The sequence below is a fragment of the Onychostruthus taczanowskii genome, unplaced genomic scaffold (genome assembly GCF_017590055.1).
Source record: "Onychostruthus taczanowskii isolate IOZ18803 unplaced genomic scaffold, ASM1759005v1 scaffold33, whole genome shotgun sequence".
In the NCBI taxonomy this organism is placed as follows: Eukaryota; Metazoa; Chordata; class Aves; order Passeriformes; family Passeridae; genus Onychostruthus; species Onychostruthus taczanowskii.
This window is the reverse complement of record NW_024500683.1, coordinates 7,101,938-7,119,644: the sequence shown is the minus strand read 5'-3', so window position 1 is coordinate 7,119,644 and position 17,707 is coordinate 7,101,938. Positions and strand designations below refer to the sequence as shown.

The following is a 17,707-nucleotide window of genomic DNA, read 5'->3' as shown; positions in this document are numbered from 1 at the left end:
ATGAATCAAGCACATGTTTCTCAATCAGATTGAGGTTGCACAGCTTGTAGTTGCAGCAATTTTTGAAATTTAATATACTGACAATTTAATATAACCACAAAAATAGTGACTTATATCAGACCAAACAATAAGCAAACAAACATTTTACGTTGCATGATGCAACTAGTGTCACTTACAAGAGAACAGCAGAATTAATTTGTAGGGATTTTACAGAACAGCGTACACAAGATACTCAGTTTTAAACACTGATTCTTCTGATTGAGGATTTGGTATGTTTGATGATATGTTGACTTTTTTTTCTACAAATCTCTTACCTTTACTTGAGATCATGATGGTGATAAAACCAGTTACGTACATTTCCTCTTTTAGTAAGTTACATTTAAGCCATTAGTAACAATGCATCTTAATCCTCCAAATGAGAGTGGTGTTTCTCCTGGTCCACAGTAATTTTTAATTTTTCTCATCAACTTTAGTGATTTATCATTATTACCCTTCTACTAGAAACCTGAGAATGAGCCCAGTTCAGTACTAGGACTTACCTGGCTTTGAGATGACTCCTATAGAACACTTCAACATGGAACACTAGCAGGTTTCTCTTATTCCATTATAGCACCTTTCATCTTAAATCTAAGCATTGCTGTGTTTTCATTCTATAATTTTGACTATCTGCTTGTATGCCATATTTAACAGAGAATTATTTTCTTCTCTCAATACTATTTGTGCATTAGAAAGAAGATGTGCACAACTTTTGCTTCCTACAAAAAGATGGCAAGGGCATTTTGATGAATTCGAGCTTGCTGGACCATCCTTGCACTCTCATTTTGGTACAATTAGTGTTCAGGTACTGCAACTTCTACCAGAGGTCTATGACTACACTTAGAAAAGCAGCAGGGGCTCAGATAGTGTCACTGGAATGGAGCAGCATGTGTGTTGGCTCGCTGCACGATGAACTCCCACAGAGAAGGGCACATCATTCACCTGTTAACACCTGGAGCTCTCAGCCTGAAGGGTGCATGAACAGCTGCAAGGGCAGCCTTGCTGAGTCTTGTGCATGGAACCCACACAACCCACCAGACTGCTGCGAAGGAAAACTTCAAGTCAGATGTGCTGCAGCTCAATAATGAAGAAAATAAAAAGTTATATTTTACTGAAGCATAAAAACTAAACAGGAAATCAAACTGACAGTGTGGTAATTCAGGAATTTTGACTACAAAAGTGTTGCCTTAAGAAACACTGAAAGTAAGAAAGCTTCAAAACTGCCCTAATTGGAATATTTGAAGTCTTTTTTAAATTAACCACACACAGACAAGCACAGAAATTATTGTGATCAGTCATACAACTTTGAGATTTGCTATTTCCAGCTGGAAATACATCCCTAGCATTACTGCTTTGCATCTAACGATGCCCCACGTACTGGGAGAACACCCATTCACTGAATGGATACAACACAGAAGTGACAAGGCTGTAGTGTCATACTCTTTAGTGAATCCCTATTTCACTAAGGCATTAACAATCACTGAAGTTTCCTGCTAGTGGTAGCTTTATCAGCCAAGGGCGAAGAATTGTAGCAAGATCCAGATAATACAGCCAACGAGCTATTCAAGAGATATAAAAGGAATATACAGGAGTGCAATGAAATTTGTGTCGTGTGGCATGAGAATCTCTTGCTCTTAATCCTGGGCACCATGGACATAACAGAGCCACATCCTTACCCACCATACAGTCCCAGGGATGCAAAGAGTAGGTTTTGCTAACTAAAACATGATATTTTAATGAGTACACTTTGAGTGGAGAATGAAGTAATGTTTGTAATAAAAATTATTCATGAGGGACACCATTTAGACATGTCTCTTCTTCCAAAAGGCACAAGTTAGTGCCACTGAAGAGTCACTGAAGAGTGATGTGAATACTTAAGGGTTCCTGCAATATGCAAGTCATCTGGTTTACACCAACACACCAAGCCCAGTAAAATAAAGAATCAAAATTTTCAAGTAGCATACATGCAGGGCACTTCCCAGAAAGATGTTAATTTGAGCAGTTTCCATCTCAGTCATATTAGAGAACAAGCACTGCAAGGTCTCAACAAAGAAAGATCCACTTTAGATTTAGGGTGGGAGTAAAATGAAAACTCACTGTTACCCAATGCTTCAAGTAACTATTCCTACATTAAAGTATATGTACTACATTTCAATATATCTTAAATCTATCAAGTCTGTCAAGTCTCCACCTATGAAAAGACTGCAGAGTTGTTAAAAGCAGTAGTTTATAGTGACATACTGTAAATACAAACAACCTGTACTAATTGTACAGTGTGCTACGGTATAACATAAAATCTTGCAAATTGTCATTATACATAATAAAGACTTTTCAATACGCTGTACAAGTCAAACAAGGCAAAAAAAGATACTTCAAACACTTTGTGGCTTTGTTTTTCTTGAAAAATGAATAAAACCCCATGAAACTTGTAGACAGACAGTGAAATGTAAAAGTTTCCATATTAAAAACAGTTGTCAAAATTCTTCATGCGTACACTCTCCCCTAAGTTGTGAGGTGGCCCCATGATGTTCAATTATCTTATCCCAAGTACCTTACTTCTTACTTCTTAAACTGCTGAGAAAGATAGGACTTGACTCCATTTATACACACAGTGATTAAATGCACTCGTTAAAAAATAGAGGCCTTTATCCAATAGAAAACACAGGAAACATTACGGTGAAGAACACACAGTTTTGTTGCAACAGAAAAAGGGATGGAGTGCCCTCCTTCTTGCCAGCAACAGATCTCTAACAGCTTGTCAAAGAAACTGCAATACTCTGCAGAAAGCCTAATACAGTAAACATAAAATACAGAGTTCAGAGATCTTTAGTGTTTGTGCATAACTTGCCACTCACTTCTCCCCTGCAGACAGTGGGAATAAGAATACATTTCAGTTTTCATACTCATTGACTCAGAAACAAAGTCAGTCAAGCTTCCTACATGAATTCACATAGTGAAAAGTCCTTCCTTCAAAAATATACAGGATCACTCAACCAATTTTCATTCTCATACACCATTTATAAAACTATTAAAACTCTGATTTTTTTAAGCAGCAGATTTTGCATTTGTCACTGGCAGACTTGTAGAAATCTTAGAAAGTTAAAATTATATCATACCATACAAAATCATGTAAACAAAATGGATAGTTTTTAAAAGGCATACATGCTCTTGAAGAGGATTATAAAGTGTTCATTTTTGCGAAATAAAAGGTATCTTGCTTAGCATTTTTAAAAGCACCTTAGTGATTTAGGAGCCTTAGCCCAAATAACCTTGAAGCTAAATTTGGGCTCCTAAACGTCTAAATCAGTTCTGTAAAATTACTGAAGCACTCTGAAATTTTTTTGCCATGTCTCTCATCTTGCAGAATTAGATTTCCTTAACTTTAAATCTGAGACAACATTTGATAATGCCTCCCTAATATAATCAGCTGCAGTTTTTTGGATCCCTGTAACTTAGTTGACGGTATCTATGAAAAATTTCAAATAAGATAAATACTTTTGAAAAAGGAATTTTCAAAGTGGTGTTACAAAGATGACACAGGATACAACAATCAAATTTGAACAAGAATATGATTATATGTTCCTTCTGAATAGCTATTAGTGTTATTTGTTCAACCTGCTAAGACTGAGAAAAACAAACTTACAAAACATCTGTAGCATAGCATTAGGTAAAAAGGAGCATTTTTGGCACCACACATTTTTAAATCTAAGCTTTTAGGCCCAAAGTACAGCAAGTTAAACATACACAGTGGCAGCTTGGAAAGCCTCTTTTGAAATGCAACATTTTTAAAGGACAATTAGAAGATGCTATTTGATGATCATTAGCTGATCTCCAAGTAACGTACACATTGGAACCAAGCCTAGATATTCATCCCAAATGTTGACATATATTCCTTAGCACACACAGATATATAATACAGGACTGAGAGAATCCTGGCAGAATACTAATATGGTCAGGCATAAAACGAAGTAGTGTTTTTTTGCTCTTCATTTATCTTGTTAGTGTCCTGACTAACCAATTCTAGTATTTTCTTTGAAATTTAGTTGCAAGGTTGCTACATTACCTTGGGCCATAGAGTTACAGTCCGTACCTATACGTGTAAGTATTATCCTTATATTGAACGTACTTTGCAATTCAGCAATACCTAGTTCATAGCTCTGTAAGTAATTCCTTGAGAAAGGAAAAGCTCACCTACTCTGTACAAAGTGCAGGAGGCAGCCACGGTTCTGTGTGTCGCCACCAGGTGTCTCACGCCACACAACAAACCCACGGCATCAGCAAGTTCATCAAAATCCACCCTCTGTCTAGGAGGCACAAGATTTTTAAGCACCGGTAAAAATACCTCTACAGCTGGCTTTATTCTGTGTTCAATTGCACAACTTCATCCAATTCTCTGAGTTGCTTAATTTCCTCCAAAAATGGTCTAAGGTATACTGCAGTTGCTAAAAGGACTTCTGTTTTTCTTGGTCCTCTGTTTGTTGGGTTTAAGGTTGATGACATCTCCACCATTAAGAGTGCTAGAATTCTGGTTGGAGTGACTTCCACCAGTTGTATTAAAAACACCTACAGAATTCAGACAAGAGAAGTATTTGTATTTGTTTACTGCTTGCAGCATAATACATGAACACTTTAGATGCAACACCTGCTAAGTCATAGCAGAGCACCTCAAATGTATACACCAGTTTTTAAATCTATTTTGAGTCAATTGTGCAGCTAAATTGGAAGTAGAGGCAGTTGCAATTACTAGCCAGGCAGTATCTAAAGCTAGCATGCATCTGTGTAATTGAAGGGCAGCATATGCACTCATCTGTATATGAATGTTACTAACTGCACAAAGTTGTGGTTAGTTGAGTAACATAATAGAAGAAAAATATGGTGATTTAAAATTCAGAAACTTTGTTGATATAAAGGTAAGTAAAAGGCCAGAATAAAAAGGGAGCACTGTATGGAAAAAATTTACCTGACTCAGAAATGCTTTAAAGAAGAACTACAGAAGTTCAGTGTTTCCTTACAAAAGGCAGCTTACAAACACCTTGTGATTACATGCCAGATTCTTTCCCCATGAGTCTTATAAGTCCACACAGAGATGAGCAACACTATGTCATGCTAATTAGATTAAAAAGACCCAACAAGCATCCTTCTCAAATCCTTGCACAATCTTGTTTAAACGAATTTAGTAAAAGGGCACTTGCTAAGCATTAGCTAGAAACTTTTGTGTATCAGTTTGAACATCTTATAATTTCAAAGAGTCACAAAGTTATTTTACAGAAAGAGATGACATCCTAAGATAGGCAGGTAATAATTAGACTCTGATTCACCTTGTATTAATTCCATAAGGAAACAGATGAGACCACAAGCTTTGATGGCACAAAATACTGTTTCTAGGGGTTTTTTTATTATAGTATACATACCAATCTTGTTACTGGTTGTATGTACTACTTCTGAATCCTCTGCTGTTTGTTGCTTGAGCTTTTGAAGATATTTATCAGCCAAATACTTAAAAACTGGAAAGTTAAAAAAGAAAAAAGGTATATCACAGAATGCTTAATAAAAATCATCATCATCATAATGCCATTATATCAAAATTCTGCATGGTGACAAAAGTGCATTTCACACCCCAGGTTTAGCACAACCTGGTGAGTGATTCTGGGCAAGCCTGTGTGCCTGGGCAGAATCCAGGTCACTCCAATGTCTGCCCAGCTCTTACAGTTCGCAGTACTGAAGACCTGCACAGAAATATCTCAATGCTCTTATAAAAAAAAAATGGCACACACATATTGCCAAATGTTTCAATTAATGCAAGTTGGAACTTGTTACAGTTATGTAGGAATTTAATATATATATATACATATGCAAGAAGCCTTAAAAAAACAGTAGTCACGTAAAATAAGTCGATTAATAGAAGCTGGCAACAAGGTTTTTCTAATTAACTAATGCTACCCTCATTTCTGTTGGTGTATATAAAGTTGACCTAGGGAATCTGAAAAAATATACAACTAAAGCAGAATTTTCAGAACATAGATGTGTTATGATTATTTACATTTGTAATTAAACTCATTTAAAAATGATACAAAAGAGTTTTACATTTTCTCTTCCAAATTTTTCCCATGGTGAATGATGTTAATAGAGAAGAAACAGGGAGTTTACTATTAATCTTGGCTAATTAAACAAGAATATATCATTAGGACTAATTAAACAAGAATATATGATTATTCAAACCCAGCCCACAAAAGACAGAGACTCAAAATTTTAACATTACTCTTATGAAATTAAGTACATTAAAAGTGGTACTTAGGAACTAATCAAATATCACCAGTAGACAAAACACTGCAGGAGATGCAATCTTTTAATGTACTTTATTTAAATATGACTAAAATATAAAATAATCGATTCTATCAATTACTTATTAGCTATTAACAATCACAAAAGAATCTGTTCAACAATTTTTACATTGCAATAATTGAGCTTCTCCTATGTGTATTTGTTTTAAAAGCTCATGCTTACTGACAGTCATCAGGACCAAGGAGCCTTAACACAGTGGCACTTGTGAACCTCGCAGCTGTGTGTGCTTGTGGAAGAGAAAGACGTGCACAAAGCGATGGGCCTAACCCACTGCCAGCAGGCAATTTCAGCTGTGTTTAAGGCGTGCTGCTATGGAATACAAAGAGGGTTGCCAGCAGCACGCGAGGACGTGTCGGTACCAGCGGGCTCCCGCCCGGGGGATGGCACCGAGCGGCGGCAGGGCCGGACCCGCCTCCCGCGGCACCGCCTACCTTCGCTCACGTTCAGATCTTCCTTCACCGACGCTCGGTAGAACCTCACCTTCAGCTTCTTGGCCAGCGCTTCTGCCTCCTCACTGCACAACACAAGGTGGCTTTGTAAGTCCTTATTTGGTTCATTTGTCGGCATTTATTCTTATAAACAAAATGCTTCCTTTTATGTTAAACATGGCAAAGTGAGTTGAGAAATTCAAGACAGTAAAAAAATACCTAATCCTTAATTTCTTTACAGTATCTCCACTACAAAAAGAAGGTATTTTACATGCAGTTTCTTTATGACTCAAAGGAGTTCTTTCCAGTGTTTGTTGACTTCATTAAATAAAACTTCCCAAGGGTTCAAAGAAGTGTGTTGGTGAAACCAAAAGGAAGGAGGCTGTAATTAACAGCACCATCAGTGCAAACTCTAAACAACAACAAAAATTAATCCCTAAGCATATCTTAATGAAGCAGTATGCTATGCAACCAGATGAGTGCACAGATGAAATCAAGAATTACTTTTTTCTGTGAAGCGAAAAAGAACTTATGTTAAACTTTAAGAAACTTATGAATACTTCCCTAAGGAGAATCAAATCATCAGAAAAATTATATTACTGAGGCAGAGTATTCTGAGAACCAAACCTAAGTGACATACCATGAATAAAGGAGGAGTTCAAATGCAATTTTGCTTTTCCTTTGAAAAATCCTCAGAATTCTTTGCAGAAGAAGTAGAAGCTGATTTATGCCATCAATGATAGCAAACAGACAACAAAGAAAGCCAGTGCAGGAAACAACAAAAAAAAAGAAGAAATAATTTAAATATCTTAGGAAGATGACAGAAATTGAAGAAGTGGAGAATGATCAACTTGATCATGCACTATTTTCTACATGAAATGCAGTGGTAAATAAACACATTTGTTAAGCTGATTTTATGACAAGAAGGAAATTGGTCACATACAACAGGACAGAATGAATTGACAATAAAATCTGTAAAGAAAAATACAGCAAGGAAGATTCAGAACCATGCAGTTTGAGAATATTACCACATACGTACTTCTATAGAGTCACAATGTTTTGATAAAAATGAATAATAAAAAACAAATTAAAGAAAGCAAAGAATATTAGCAAGCATTCACTAGGCAAACAGACAATGTGCCTTCAGTGGCGCACAGCACAGTTTAAAAGTAACTGAAATTTAACAGGAGAGAAAATCTATAGTTTTAGATTTTTAGGGGAAAAAAAAAAGGGTGCAAATCATATTATGCTACAACCAATCTTTTCATGTCTTTCTTCTCTTACTTTTGGCTTCAGGATGCAGCATGAAATAAGCAGAAAGCTCCTAGCCTTGCAGCACATCTGCCCAAGTGTCTACACTCATGCAGCAACACCCACACCGTGTGCTTCTAGGGCACGTCTAGATGCAGGACACAGGTGGGGCAACCCAGACACTCTAAGTCTTCACCAGAAACTCCCACAGACTTCTTTTTTTAAAACTTGTGTATACAGGAGGCACCTACTGATCTTTAAAAGTAGTACAATAGAACTCCTACTTCTTTATGCAAGAGTCATCAAGAAGATCAATCTTATTCTGCACAAGAACTGTAGGAATGTCTCCAACTTCAGCCACAACTTTTTGCTTCCAGGTAGGGATTGCTTGGAAGGACTCTCTGTCAGTTGTAGAAAACACAAGAACACAAGCCTGGGCTCCTAGAAATATACAAATAAATTACAAATACATATACACACAAATTAGCCAATAAACAATAGGAAAAAACTGTAATGTATTTAAAATATGAGGGATTTTAAAAGTTTTTCCCACAAACATGCACTTTTACTACCAGCTTGTGTCAAACCACTGGTCACAGATTCCCAAAAAAATTAATTGCCATATTATTTTGATCATTACAGCCATCTTTATGACGACTATAGGTCTGTTACCTTTAAAGCTAATTCCAGAATATTGAATATATGCAGGGGGAAGGAACAGGAGGAGGTCTGGAAAGGCTGGAAAAAGGGAAGGGGAGGTTCATTTATTGCTGTTTTACAGACACATTTGCAGAGGCCAGAAGGCAGATTTTTTCCTGTGTGCAGCATCTGTAGAGCACATTTCACATTATTCTTGTGGTACAATAATCTGGATTCTGAAAAGCAGAAAACTTTAAAAAGTTTTCAGATGAAGTTGTAATTATTTCAAGTAAATTGTTAGTAGCTTTTTGGGGAAAATAAGTGTGTTTCTAATTAATACTGTCAGATAGTCTAATAATTCTATCAGAGCACTATGATAAAGTATATAAAACCTTTTGTTACAGTTTTGTAAATAAACAATAGTTAAACTCCATGGATACTGAGAAGGTACCTCCACAGCTGAAATAGTGGTGTGTGGTCTTTTGACTGTCCAGTAGCCCTGTTTTTCTTCAGAAACTGCTTTTCTTTGCACACTTCATTATTTATATGCCTTCAATGTACTAGTTGTTTAGTAACAGAGTATGAAAGGAATAGATAGCAAGAGTTTTTGAGACTTTAGCATAATCCTGTGGTGAACATCTCCCATTGATACCATATAGCATGAAAAATTTTTCATCAGTATGAATTTTACCCCTGAGTTTCACAAAGTATCCCTGATTCCTGTACTCTGTTTATCTTTCTATTTCTCTGGCACAAAGCACACAAGTTTGCTTTTATTTAACTTTTTAAAAGCCAAGTTCAGAGTCTATTTTCAGAAGGATTTGCTATGCTCTTTAACATTCTTCCATATGCACATTAAGACCCTTCTGGTATGGTTTTACACAAAACAATAAGAACTGCCCTATGAACTTCAACTGAATCTCTACCAGTAAAAAGCAGCAATGTAGCCTTCCATAATTTCCCCTATTATTTGTGCTGTAAAACTCTGGTTTTTTCCCTACTGTCCACACTGTACTCTGAAGTATGCAATTATTCTGATGCAATTCCTGTGACAGAGGTGTAAAATTCATTATTGTTTCCAAAGCAGGTTAGTTTGCATTTGCCTATTATCTCACAAAGTAGCTTAATGGAGATGAGAGCATTTATTAAAATACTCCCACGATCTGTAAACATCACTTTGTTTAGTTTCAAGACCAAGAAATCCTTTGTGAAGTTGCCAGACTAGAACACCTAGACTTCATATTTCTCCTTCCACCCATTCCTTCTGAATGTTACCACAAGTAACAGTAAATTTAGAGGGAAAAGCCCTGGCATGTTGTAGGTAAAGAGAAGCTAGCATACTACATCAGACTTTATTCAATTTACATATAGTACAGGTAGAATGCAGTGGCCAAGGACAGTAAAAATACCTCAGCTTGCCCATATTAGTTTCAAAAGGGAATTATATTACAAGCTTTAATAAAGAATCAAACTGAAATATTTTTGAGGACCTTCAAGATTTTTACCACAAATAACAGTAAAACAAAGTGTCACCAACAAAGATTATTACAAGCTTTAATAAAGAATCAAACTGAAGTATTTTTGAGGACCTTCAAGATTTTTACCACAAATAACAAAGTGTCACCAACAAAGACAAATTCTATACACTCATGTTATCGTGTATTTCCAAACATCTGCCAAAGTTTTCAATCACTGGATTGTGTCAGACTTAACTAACCCAATAACTCTGTAATATGCTTATTTAAGAAGTGAAGACAAAAGTAGTTTTCCTTTCAGGTTCAATGCAAAACAGTATCAAGTTTGATCTTTCTGAAGTATGCTTCAGTAGGGTGCAGAAGTTAGTATAGCAACAGAGGTCAACAGAAGGTACTGCAGGGCAGAGATTTTAATATGCAAATTCTTTTCACTTCAAGAAATCTGCTAAACACTCAGTATTTTTATTGAAAACATAAACAATTTAAGAAATTATAATATCCATCTAAGAGTTCTAAGGAGGAAAAAAGAAGACAAACCCTAGAATTTAGCCACACAAACACCTTTTTTATGCAGGCACTGACAGTATTCAAGAATCAGTAACATTACTATCTCAGTCATCCACGGCTAATGGAGTCCTACACCACCTCTGTCGTACAACAGATTGTGTACAACAACAGGCACCAGCAGCAAAGGCCCAGGAGAGTTCAAACAGGAGCATAACAGCTCAGGATGTTATGAATATTTTAAATTCAAGTTCCTTTGTAAGAAGCTGTTCCAAAAAGCTACTTTAAAGTACTGAAGAAAATGACATTGTGTGCAATTACTGCATTGATTTTTCCTCTATATTTTAAAATGATTCAAACGCCTGCAGAATCACTGACATAATATTTATACCTAGAGCAATTCAGAAAAAAATGTAGAGACTAGTGCTACTTAATTCAAGTAAAGCATGAGCTTGTCAGCTGAACTGGTCTCAGCAGACTATCCTATCCCCACAGACTACATAACCATTATCTTTTTTCCTTTCATAATGGAACAAAGCCTTTGTAATAGAAAGTGTAAGGAAATTCCTTGCCATGAGAGGACTCTCACAGGGCTTTATATCTGACCCTACTCATTTCACTCTACTTTGCCTCAGCTTTTCCAGACTACGACAGAAAGCACATATTCCCTATAAAACTGATGGTGATTTGTTCAATCTCACACTGAGATCAAAATCCAGTATCATCATCTAGAAATTCTTACTTACTGCTGATGTTTTAACTTCTGTGGATCCTGGCTGTCTTTAACAGGCTCACAGGATTTAATGTCTCCTTAACAGTATCTAACATAACTGTACTAGGGCCTTCCATTATCATATTTGCTACAGACAAAAATTACAAATGCAAACGAAAGCAATCCTATGAAGGCTTGATTATGAAGAATGAACTATTTTGCAACAAAATGAGGATCCTGACAATTTGACTAATCAGCAACTGAGTAACACACTAATGAGCAAGATGTCTGTTTTCCATCAAAAACCTAGCAAGGATCTTCAAGCTACACCAGTGGTAGCAGAAGGAAGAAGATACATGCACAAAGAAATGATCAAATACTGCTTTGAGAAACATTTGACTTCAATCACATAGAAACTGCTGAGAAGATGCATGGGACAATACAAAAAATAAATGATTAAATATATACAGTGCTTCCTTCAGCTCTGAATTTAGGCTGCTGTACTCCTTGCACTGTGTGATTGTGGGCATGCAACTACACTGGCTGCACACACTTGCCTGCATATAGGAAAGCACACAACAAATCCACTGTCATCTCCAATTCTCTTTCTCTGCAAGAGAATGAATTTGATCCCTGGACGAGAAACACTCATAGCCAGGCTCTGAAGCATTCATGTGTGAGCACTGAAGAACTGACAATACACAATGTCCCAGGGGAATGCATAAACCCTAGTGCAATGGTAGTGGGACAGTGACCTGTGGGAGAAGCAACATTAAATTAACAGCCAGTGTTGAGAGCTTTGTAACAAGCTGGCTCCTCGATAAGGGCCACAGCCAGATTAATCTGCCTGAGATACAAACAGGGGAAATGTAGAGGATTTTGTAGTTAGTTAGCTAGCTAACAAGGATCATGCTGGAAGCAAGAAGGAGACGAGGATAAAAGCGGCAAGGTCACTGTGCCCTTGCCGAAACTTGAGGTTGTGGGAGAGGCTCGTTAGCTAGCAAGAATGAAGGAACGATAGAAGAAACCTTAAAAAGGTGAACAGAAGAATGTAAACTCTAGATGTAGTTGACTGATAAATGACTAACCAATGATGAGCTCAATTTTTGCAATATGCATTAGCCTTATTAACACTGCTATAAATGTGTGTGCCTATCCAATAAACTTTTGAGACTTGTTGTTCATCATCTGGTGTGCAAGTCTTCCTTCTCCATCAAGCCAGCATCTATCTGACCTATCTTAGAGGTGTCCTCCCCTGATTAACAATAAAAGCCTGGCATTTCCAAAGTAAGCTTGACTTTTTGCTTCTATAATAGTGTGATTGCTGAAGCTAGGCCAAAATTGCACTCCAGGCTCTTCCGATTTCCTTGTCCTTCATGAGTCAAAGTCTAGTGTAGAGCAGCCTCTGTATCTGACACCTTGAACTATTTATTGTACACCCATCATGCTGCTACAATGTGTACAGGCTGACTGTGCTGGAAGAACTTCTGTACAAAGAACTCCAAGGAAGAGATCTAACAGCACTGCACTGGGCTTGAGTCATAACCAAGATTTCAAGATCTTCATGCAAATTTTTAATTTTGTTTTTAAATCAGCAGGTTACTTGTGGTAAGTGAGGCCAGTAGGTGCAGTCCTGAGTTCTTCTCAAGGCTCCATGTTCTAACCTATCAGTCCCAGTAATTAGAAGAAAAAGTCTTCGGCTTGAAACAGCTAGGGAGAGCAAAGCACACAAGAGGACCAAAGGCCAGGACAGTGAAAAGGGAGCTCCAAGAGAATCAACTATGACCATCCAAAATTCGTTTGCTCAACTTGTCAGCTGTAAATTATTTATTTCCACATGACAAGATCTTTTTCTGAGGAAATAGTAATCATCAATCACAGGCAACAACAAGAAGTATCACCAAAAAACCCACCTATTAGCAAACTGACTATGAAACATAAAACGATCATAAGACTGTAACACCCTGAAACAGCTTGGCATCATCATTATTTTATCTCCACATGAGGTAATTTTATACCATAGCAGTATATTTTCTCCCCATCTCAGATAATTAGTTTGCAAGAACTAAACAGTGGAATCTTTGCCAATTCATTTGTATCTCTCCCATTAAACAAAACCAGAGAAATATTTACAGAACCATTGTTAAATTATAAGTAAGAAAGCTTAAGTATGCAATTTGTAACTGGTTAAATGGATAACATGCCTACAAATAATACAGTTTATTTTATGAAGTAAATACACTTTTGTTACTGCTCTTGTTTCAATGTATTCGAGGCAGACTGTACTAGCAAAAGAACTCTTGTGCCCTGTGAACTGTCCTTCTAGGATGACTGGTGGAGTTTCCCCACTTGGATTAATTACTGTGAGCCTCATCTAGAGTTTTTGGAATATTTACAAATATGTGTCTCACAGAAGTAATGAAACACTTTTAGAGGGAAAATATACACTTGCATCTGATTGTTTGAATGTCTACATTGTCCACCTTCTGTGCAGACATTTGTCTCATTTCATTCAATGTTTTCCAAAGGGCACTACTGCATAAAGTGGACATAATTAAGACAAGGAACTTGCACAAAGAGAAAAAATACTTAAGAATTGAAAAAGCTGAACTAAACATGCTTTGCACACACATGAAATAACTACAATTCTTAATACAAAGATATGAAAATATTTTAGAGATGTGCAGACCAAGAAAACCCCAACTACCAAACAACAAACATGGTATTTTCACCTCTATAGTAGGCCTTAGTTATTGCATCAAATTCCTCTTGACCTGCAGTGTCCCATAACATTAGCCTGACATCTTCACCGTTAACTCTGAAATAAACAAGACAGTTTTGTGGTCAGTACAGTAACAGGAACAAATCAAAGCAAATGCCATGGAAATACTTCTGTTTCTACACTGTAAGAGTCATCCAAATCAAAATTAACATGATTTAATCATAATGTAACTTATTATTAATATTCATTTACCTTCACAGCATACTATGGCAATAATCCCTCAACTACATTATATGTTCTTTATAGACAATCTGTATTACATTTTCCTCTTCCTTTCCTCTTCTTCCTCTACATTTCTCTCTAAAATGAAAAATATGACAGGCATCAAAATAAAACTTAGGTGCCTGAAGAATGATGCTTTTGCCTTTTTCATCAGCTTGCAGAATTTACAGAATTTTCTTACTTCTCATTATCATAAGATTTTCCACTTTACCAAACATAATAGGGTATTACCTGTTTATACTGCATAAAGACACTAACTAATTTTTTCATAGTAATTTTTTTCTATATTGGCTAATAAAATTGTGTAATTCTTTTATCATAAGCAGTTTCACTTCTTCACAAGAAATCACAAAAAAAAAAAAATCAACTGGTGGTAGAATACAAAGCAAACTTGTCAAAGAGCCTGGTATGGCAGATATTCCAGATTTTATTCATAATTTTAAATTCTGGATGAAGAATAAAGGATATAACTTTAACCCACAGTGCAAGAGAGAAAACAACTCCTTTTAGTGTGCTTCAAAAACAGCAGGCCTTGTTTTCCAAGCCTTCATAGATTTCAGGATTACAACAGAAAAAAGAAATAGAGAGAGAGGTAAAAATCAATAGTATGTCATCTGTTTAATACATACTGGATCTGTCTTTCCAGGAAATCTACACCAATAGTTTTCTTGTAGTCTTTTGTAAAAATCCCTTTGCAATATCGCTGAATCATACTGGACTTTCCAACAGCTCCATTTCCTACTACTACCACCTTGATGGCCACCTCCATATCTTCTTCCAACATCCTTGCGTCTCAGGTGACTCTCTGGTTTATTCAGGAAACTACTGATTCTGTCAACAAAGTAAATAGCTATTATGTTCATAAAAATGCTGTGAATAGAAAGCAAGAGGCAAGATGATCACACAGATTAGCGTGCATATAGATAGTACAATTTATTTCTGTCTTTGTCACAGATTGCTCAGGCAGCTATTAACAGTGACCTCAGGCAAGTTATTTAACTAGTTTTGGTTTGACACTAACTGAAAATTTATAAAAACTGGAAGTAGAGAATAATTTATTTGGCTTAATGCAAAGATATTTCACTGATGTTTTGGTGGTTTTTTTTCCTTAATGAGGAAGAAATGGAGGCACTGAATTACAAAACCACAGAATCATTAATGTTGGAAAAGACCTCAAAGATCAGCACGTCCATTCATTAACCCAACACTGCCAAGTGCTAAACCACGTCCCTAAGTGCCACCTGCACACATCTTTTAAGTACCTCCAGGGATGGTGATGCTGCCCCACTGCCCCCGGCAGCCTGTCCCAACGTTTGATAACCCTTTCAGTGAAGAAATTTTTCTAATATCCAACCTAAAACTCCTCTGGCACAACTTGAGGCCATTTCCTCTTGTCTATCGCTTGTTACTTGCAGATGAGATCAACCCCCACCTTGCTACAACCTCCTTTCAAGGCAACTGTAGAAAGCAATAATGTTTCCCCTCAGCCTCCTTTTCTCTAGGCTAAATCACCCCAGCTCCCTCAGCCATTTCTCATGGGACTTGTGTTCTAGACCCTCCACTGCCCTTGTCTGGACACCCTCCAGCCTCTCAATTTCTTTCTTGCAGTGAGGGGCCCAGAGCTGCACACAGGATTTTGAAGTGTGGCTTCACCAGTGCTGAGTACAGGGGGACAATCCCTGCCCTGCTCCTGCTGGCCACTCTATTGCTGACACAGGCCAGGATGCCCCTGGCCTTCCTGCCCACCTGGGCTCACAGTGGCTCATGCTCAGCTGCTGCTGCCCAGCACCCCCCGTCCTTTCCCACTGGGTCCCATTGCAGCCACTCTGCCCCAGCCTGTAGCTCTGCATGGGGTTGTTGTCACCCAAGTGTAGGAGCTGGCCCTTGGCCATCCAACCTGTCCAAATCGCTCTGCAGAGCCTTCCTGCCCTTCAGCAGACCAACACTCCCACCCAACTTGGTGTCACCTACAAACTGAGGGTGAACACGATCCCTTCATCAAGATCATTGGTAAAGTTATGAAACAGGACTGGCACAAACACTAAGCCCTGAGGAACACCACTAGCAACCAGCTGCCAGATGGATTTAAATCTACTCACCACCACTCTCTGGACCTCCGTCCCTCAAATTCATGCCTCCCCCAAACTTTTCTCTAGGCAGCCTGGTTTTATCTCTTTTCCCCTTCACATCTGGTCTAGAACTACTCCAGTGAGTCCTACTAACTCTTGTAAAAGTAGTTTCCTCCTTCAAAACAGATGTATCCCGTCTATTGCCAGCAAGCATGGTTGTTGTGTAGATTGACCCACCACCAAATAACCAAAATTCTGCCTGTAACACCAATTTCTTCCTATTTCATTCCCTGTGATTGGAAGGCCAGAATAGAACACTGCTTGTGTTCCTGCTCCCTTAACCAATCGTTCCAAGGCTCTGAAGTCTCTCTTGACCGCCCTCAGACTTGCTACAACTTTACCACTGCCCACCTGATAAAAGCTAAGTTTCCCCCACGCCTTGCCGCGTCGGGATATCATCACGGTAACATTTCGCAGCGGCAAACTCCCTCCCAAGAATAAGATCCCGCTCCTTTCGAAGGAGAGGACCCGTTTTCAAGGCTCTGCCCATCGCCACACTCACACCCGCGCTGGCAGAGCGCGGCTCCCCGATCCCTTCGCTCGGCTTGCTCAGACAGATGATGTTTCCTGCCTGCATTAGCCTACACCCGGCTACCCGGAGCTCCGCAAGCCCCGCTCGCTCCGGGAAGCCGGATGGCCATTTTGGGCGAGAACAGAGGCAGCCACCCACGGGTCTCCGCGCAGGGATCCATCCCACCGGCAGCTCCCGGCCCTGCCCGAGGGGCCACGCCGAGGGTGGAGGCTCGGCCGCCCCGGCCCCTGCCGCGGCCCCGGCCCCGCTCCCGCCAGCCCGCGGCACCCCGGCTCCGATCCCCGCCCGCCCGCGGCCCGTCTCACCAACCCCTTACGGAGCGAGCGGGCGGCGCTCCCTTCGAGGGCACGGCGGTGCAGGGGGCAGGGAACAGGAGACGGAGGGAAGGCCAGAGGAAACCGCTCGCTGGGGCCGACCCAACCCGGACGCACATCCCGGCTCCCCCGCCCGGAAGCGCCGTCAGGACCGGGGGCGCCGCTCGGGGAGGCGCCTGCCCGCTGCCCCCGCCCCGCGGCGGACCCCGCCGTGAGGGCTGCCCGGGAGCCGCTCCCGGCGTCTGGGCTGCCGGCGTTGTGCGCCCGCGTCGGGCTTGAGGCGAGGGAGAAGTTGCTTTTAGGGGTTTTCGTCTGGGTTCCTGAGGAAAGATCCGGACAAG

General features: G+C 39.1%; 1 protein-coding gene across 4 annotated transcripts; it reads right to left on the bottom strand.

Moving 5' to 3' along the window:
• Nucleotides 1-53: 53 nt before the first annotated feature.
• RAB23 (RAB23, member RAS oncogene family) lies at nt 54-17,490 on the bottom strand. 4 transcript variants are annotated; one of them, XM_041410687.1, is made up of 7 exons: nt 17,362-17,490; nt 15,021-15,222; nt 14,120-14,205; nt 8,342-8,498; nt 6,810-6,892; nt 5,448-5,540; nt 54-4,599 (listed from the first exon to the last, which is right to left on the bottom strand). In XM_041410687.1, exons 2-7 carry the CDS (start codon nt 15,173-15,175, stop codon nt 4,460-4,462), a joined length of 714 nt encoding a protein of 237 aa, XP_041266621.1. In that variant the 5' UTR covers nt 15,176-15,222; nt 17,362-17,490; the 3' UTR covers nt 54-4,459. The 4 variants fall into 4 exon arrangements, with proteins under 4 accessions (XP_041266621.1, XP_041266622.1, XP_041266623.1 ...); XM_041410688.1 differs by having other exon boundaries at nt 17,369-17,490; XM_041410689.1 differs by having other exon boundaries at nt 15,021-15,216; nt 17,362-17,433.
• Between the last annotated feature and the right edge of the window lie 217 nt (nt 17,491-17,707).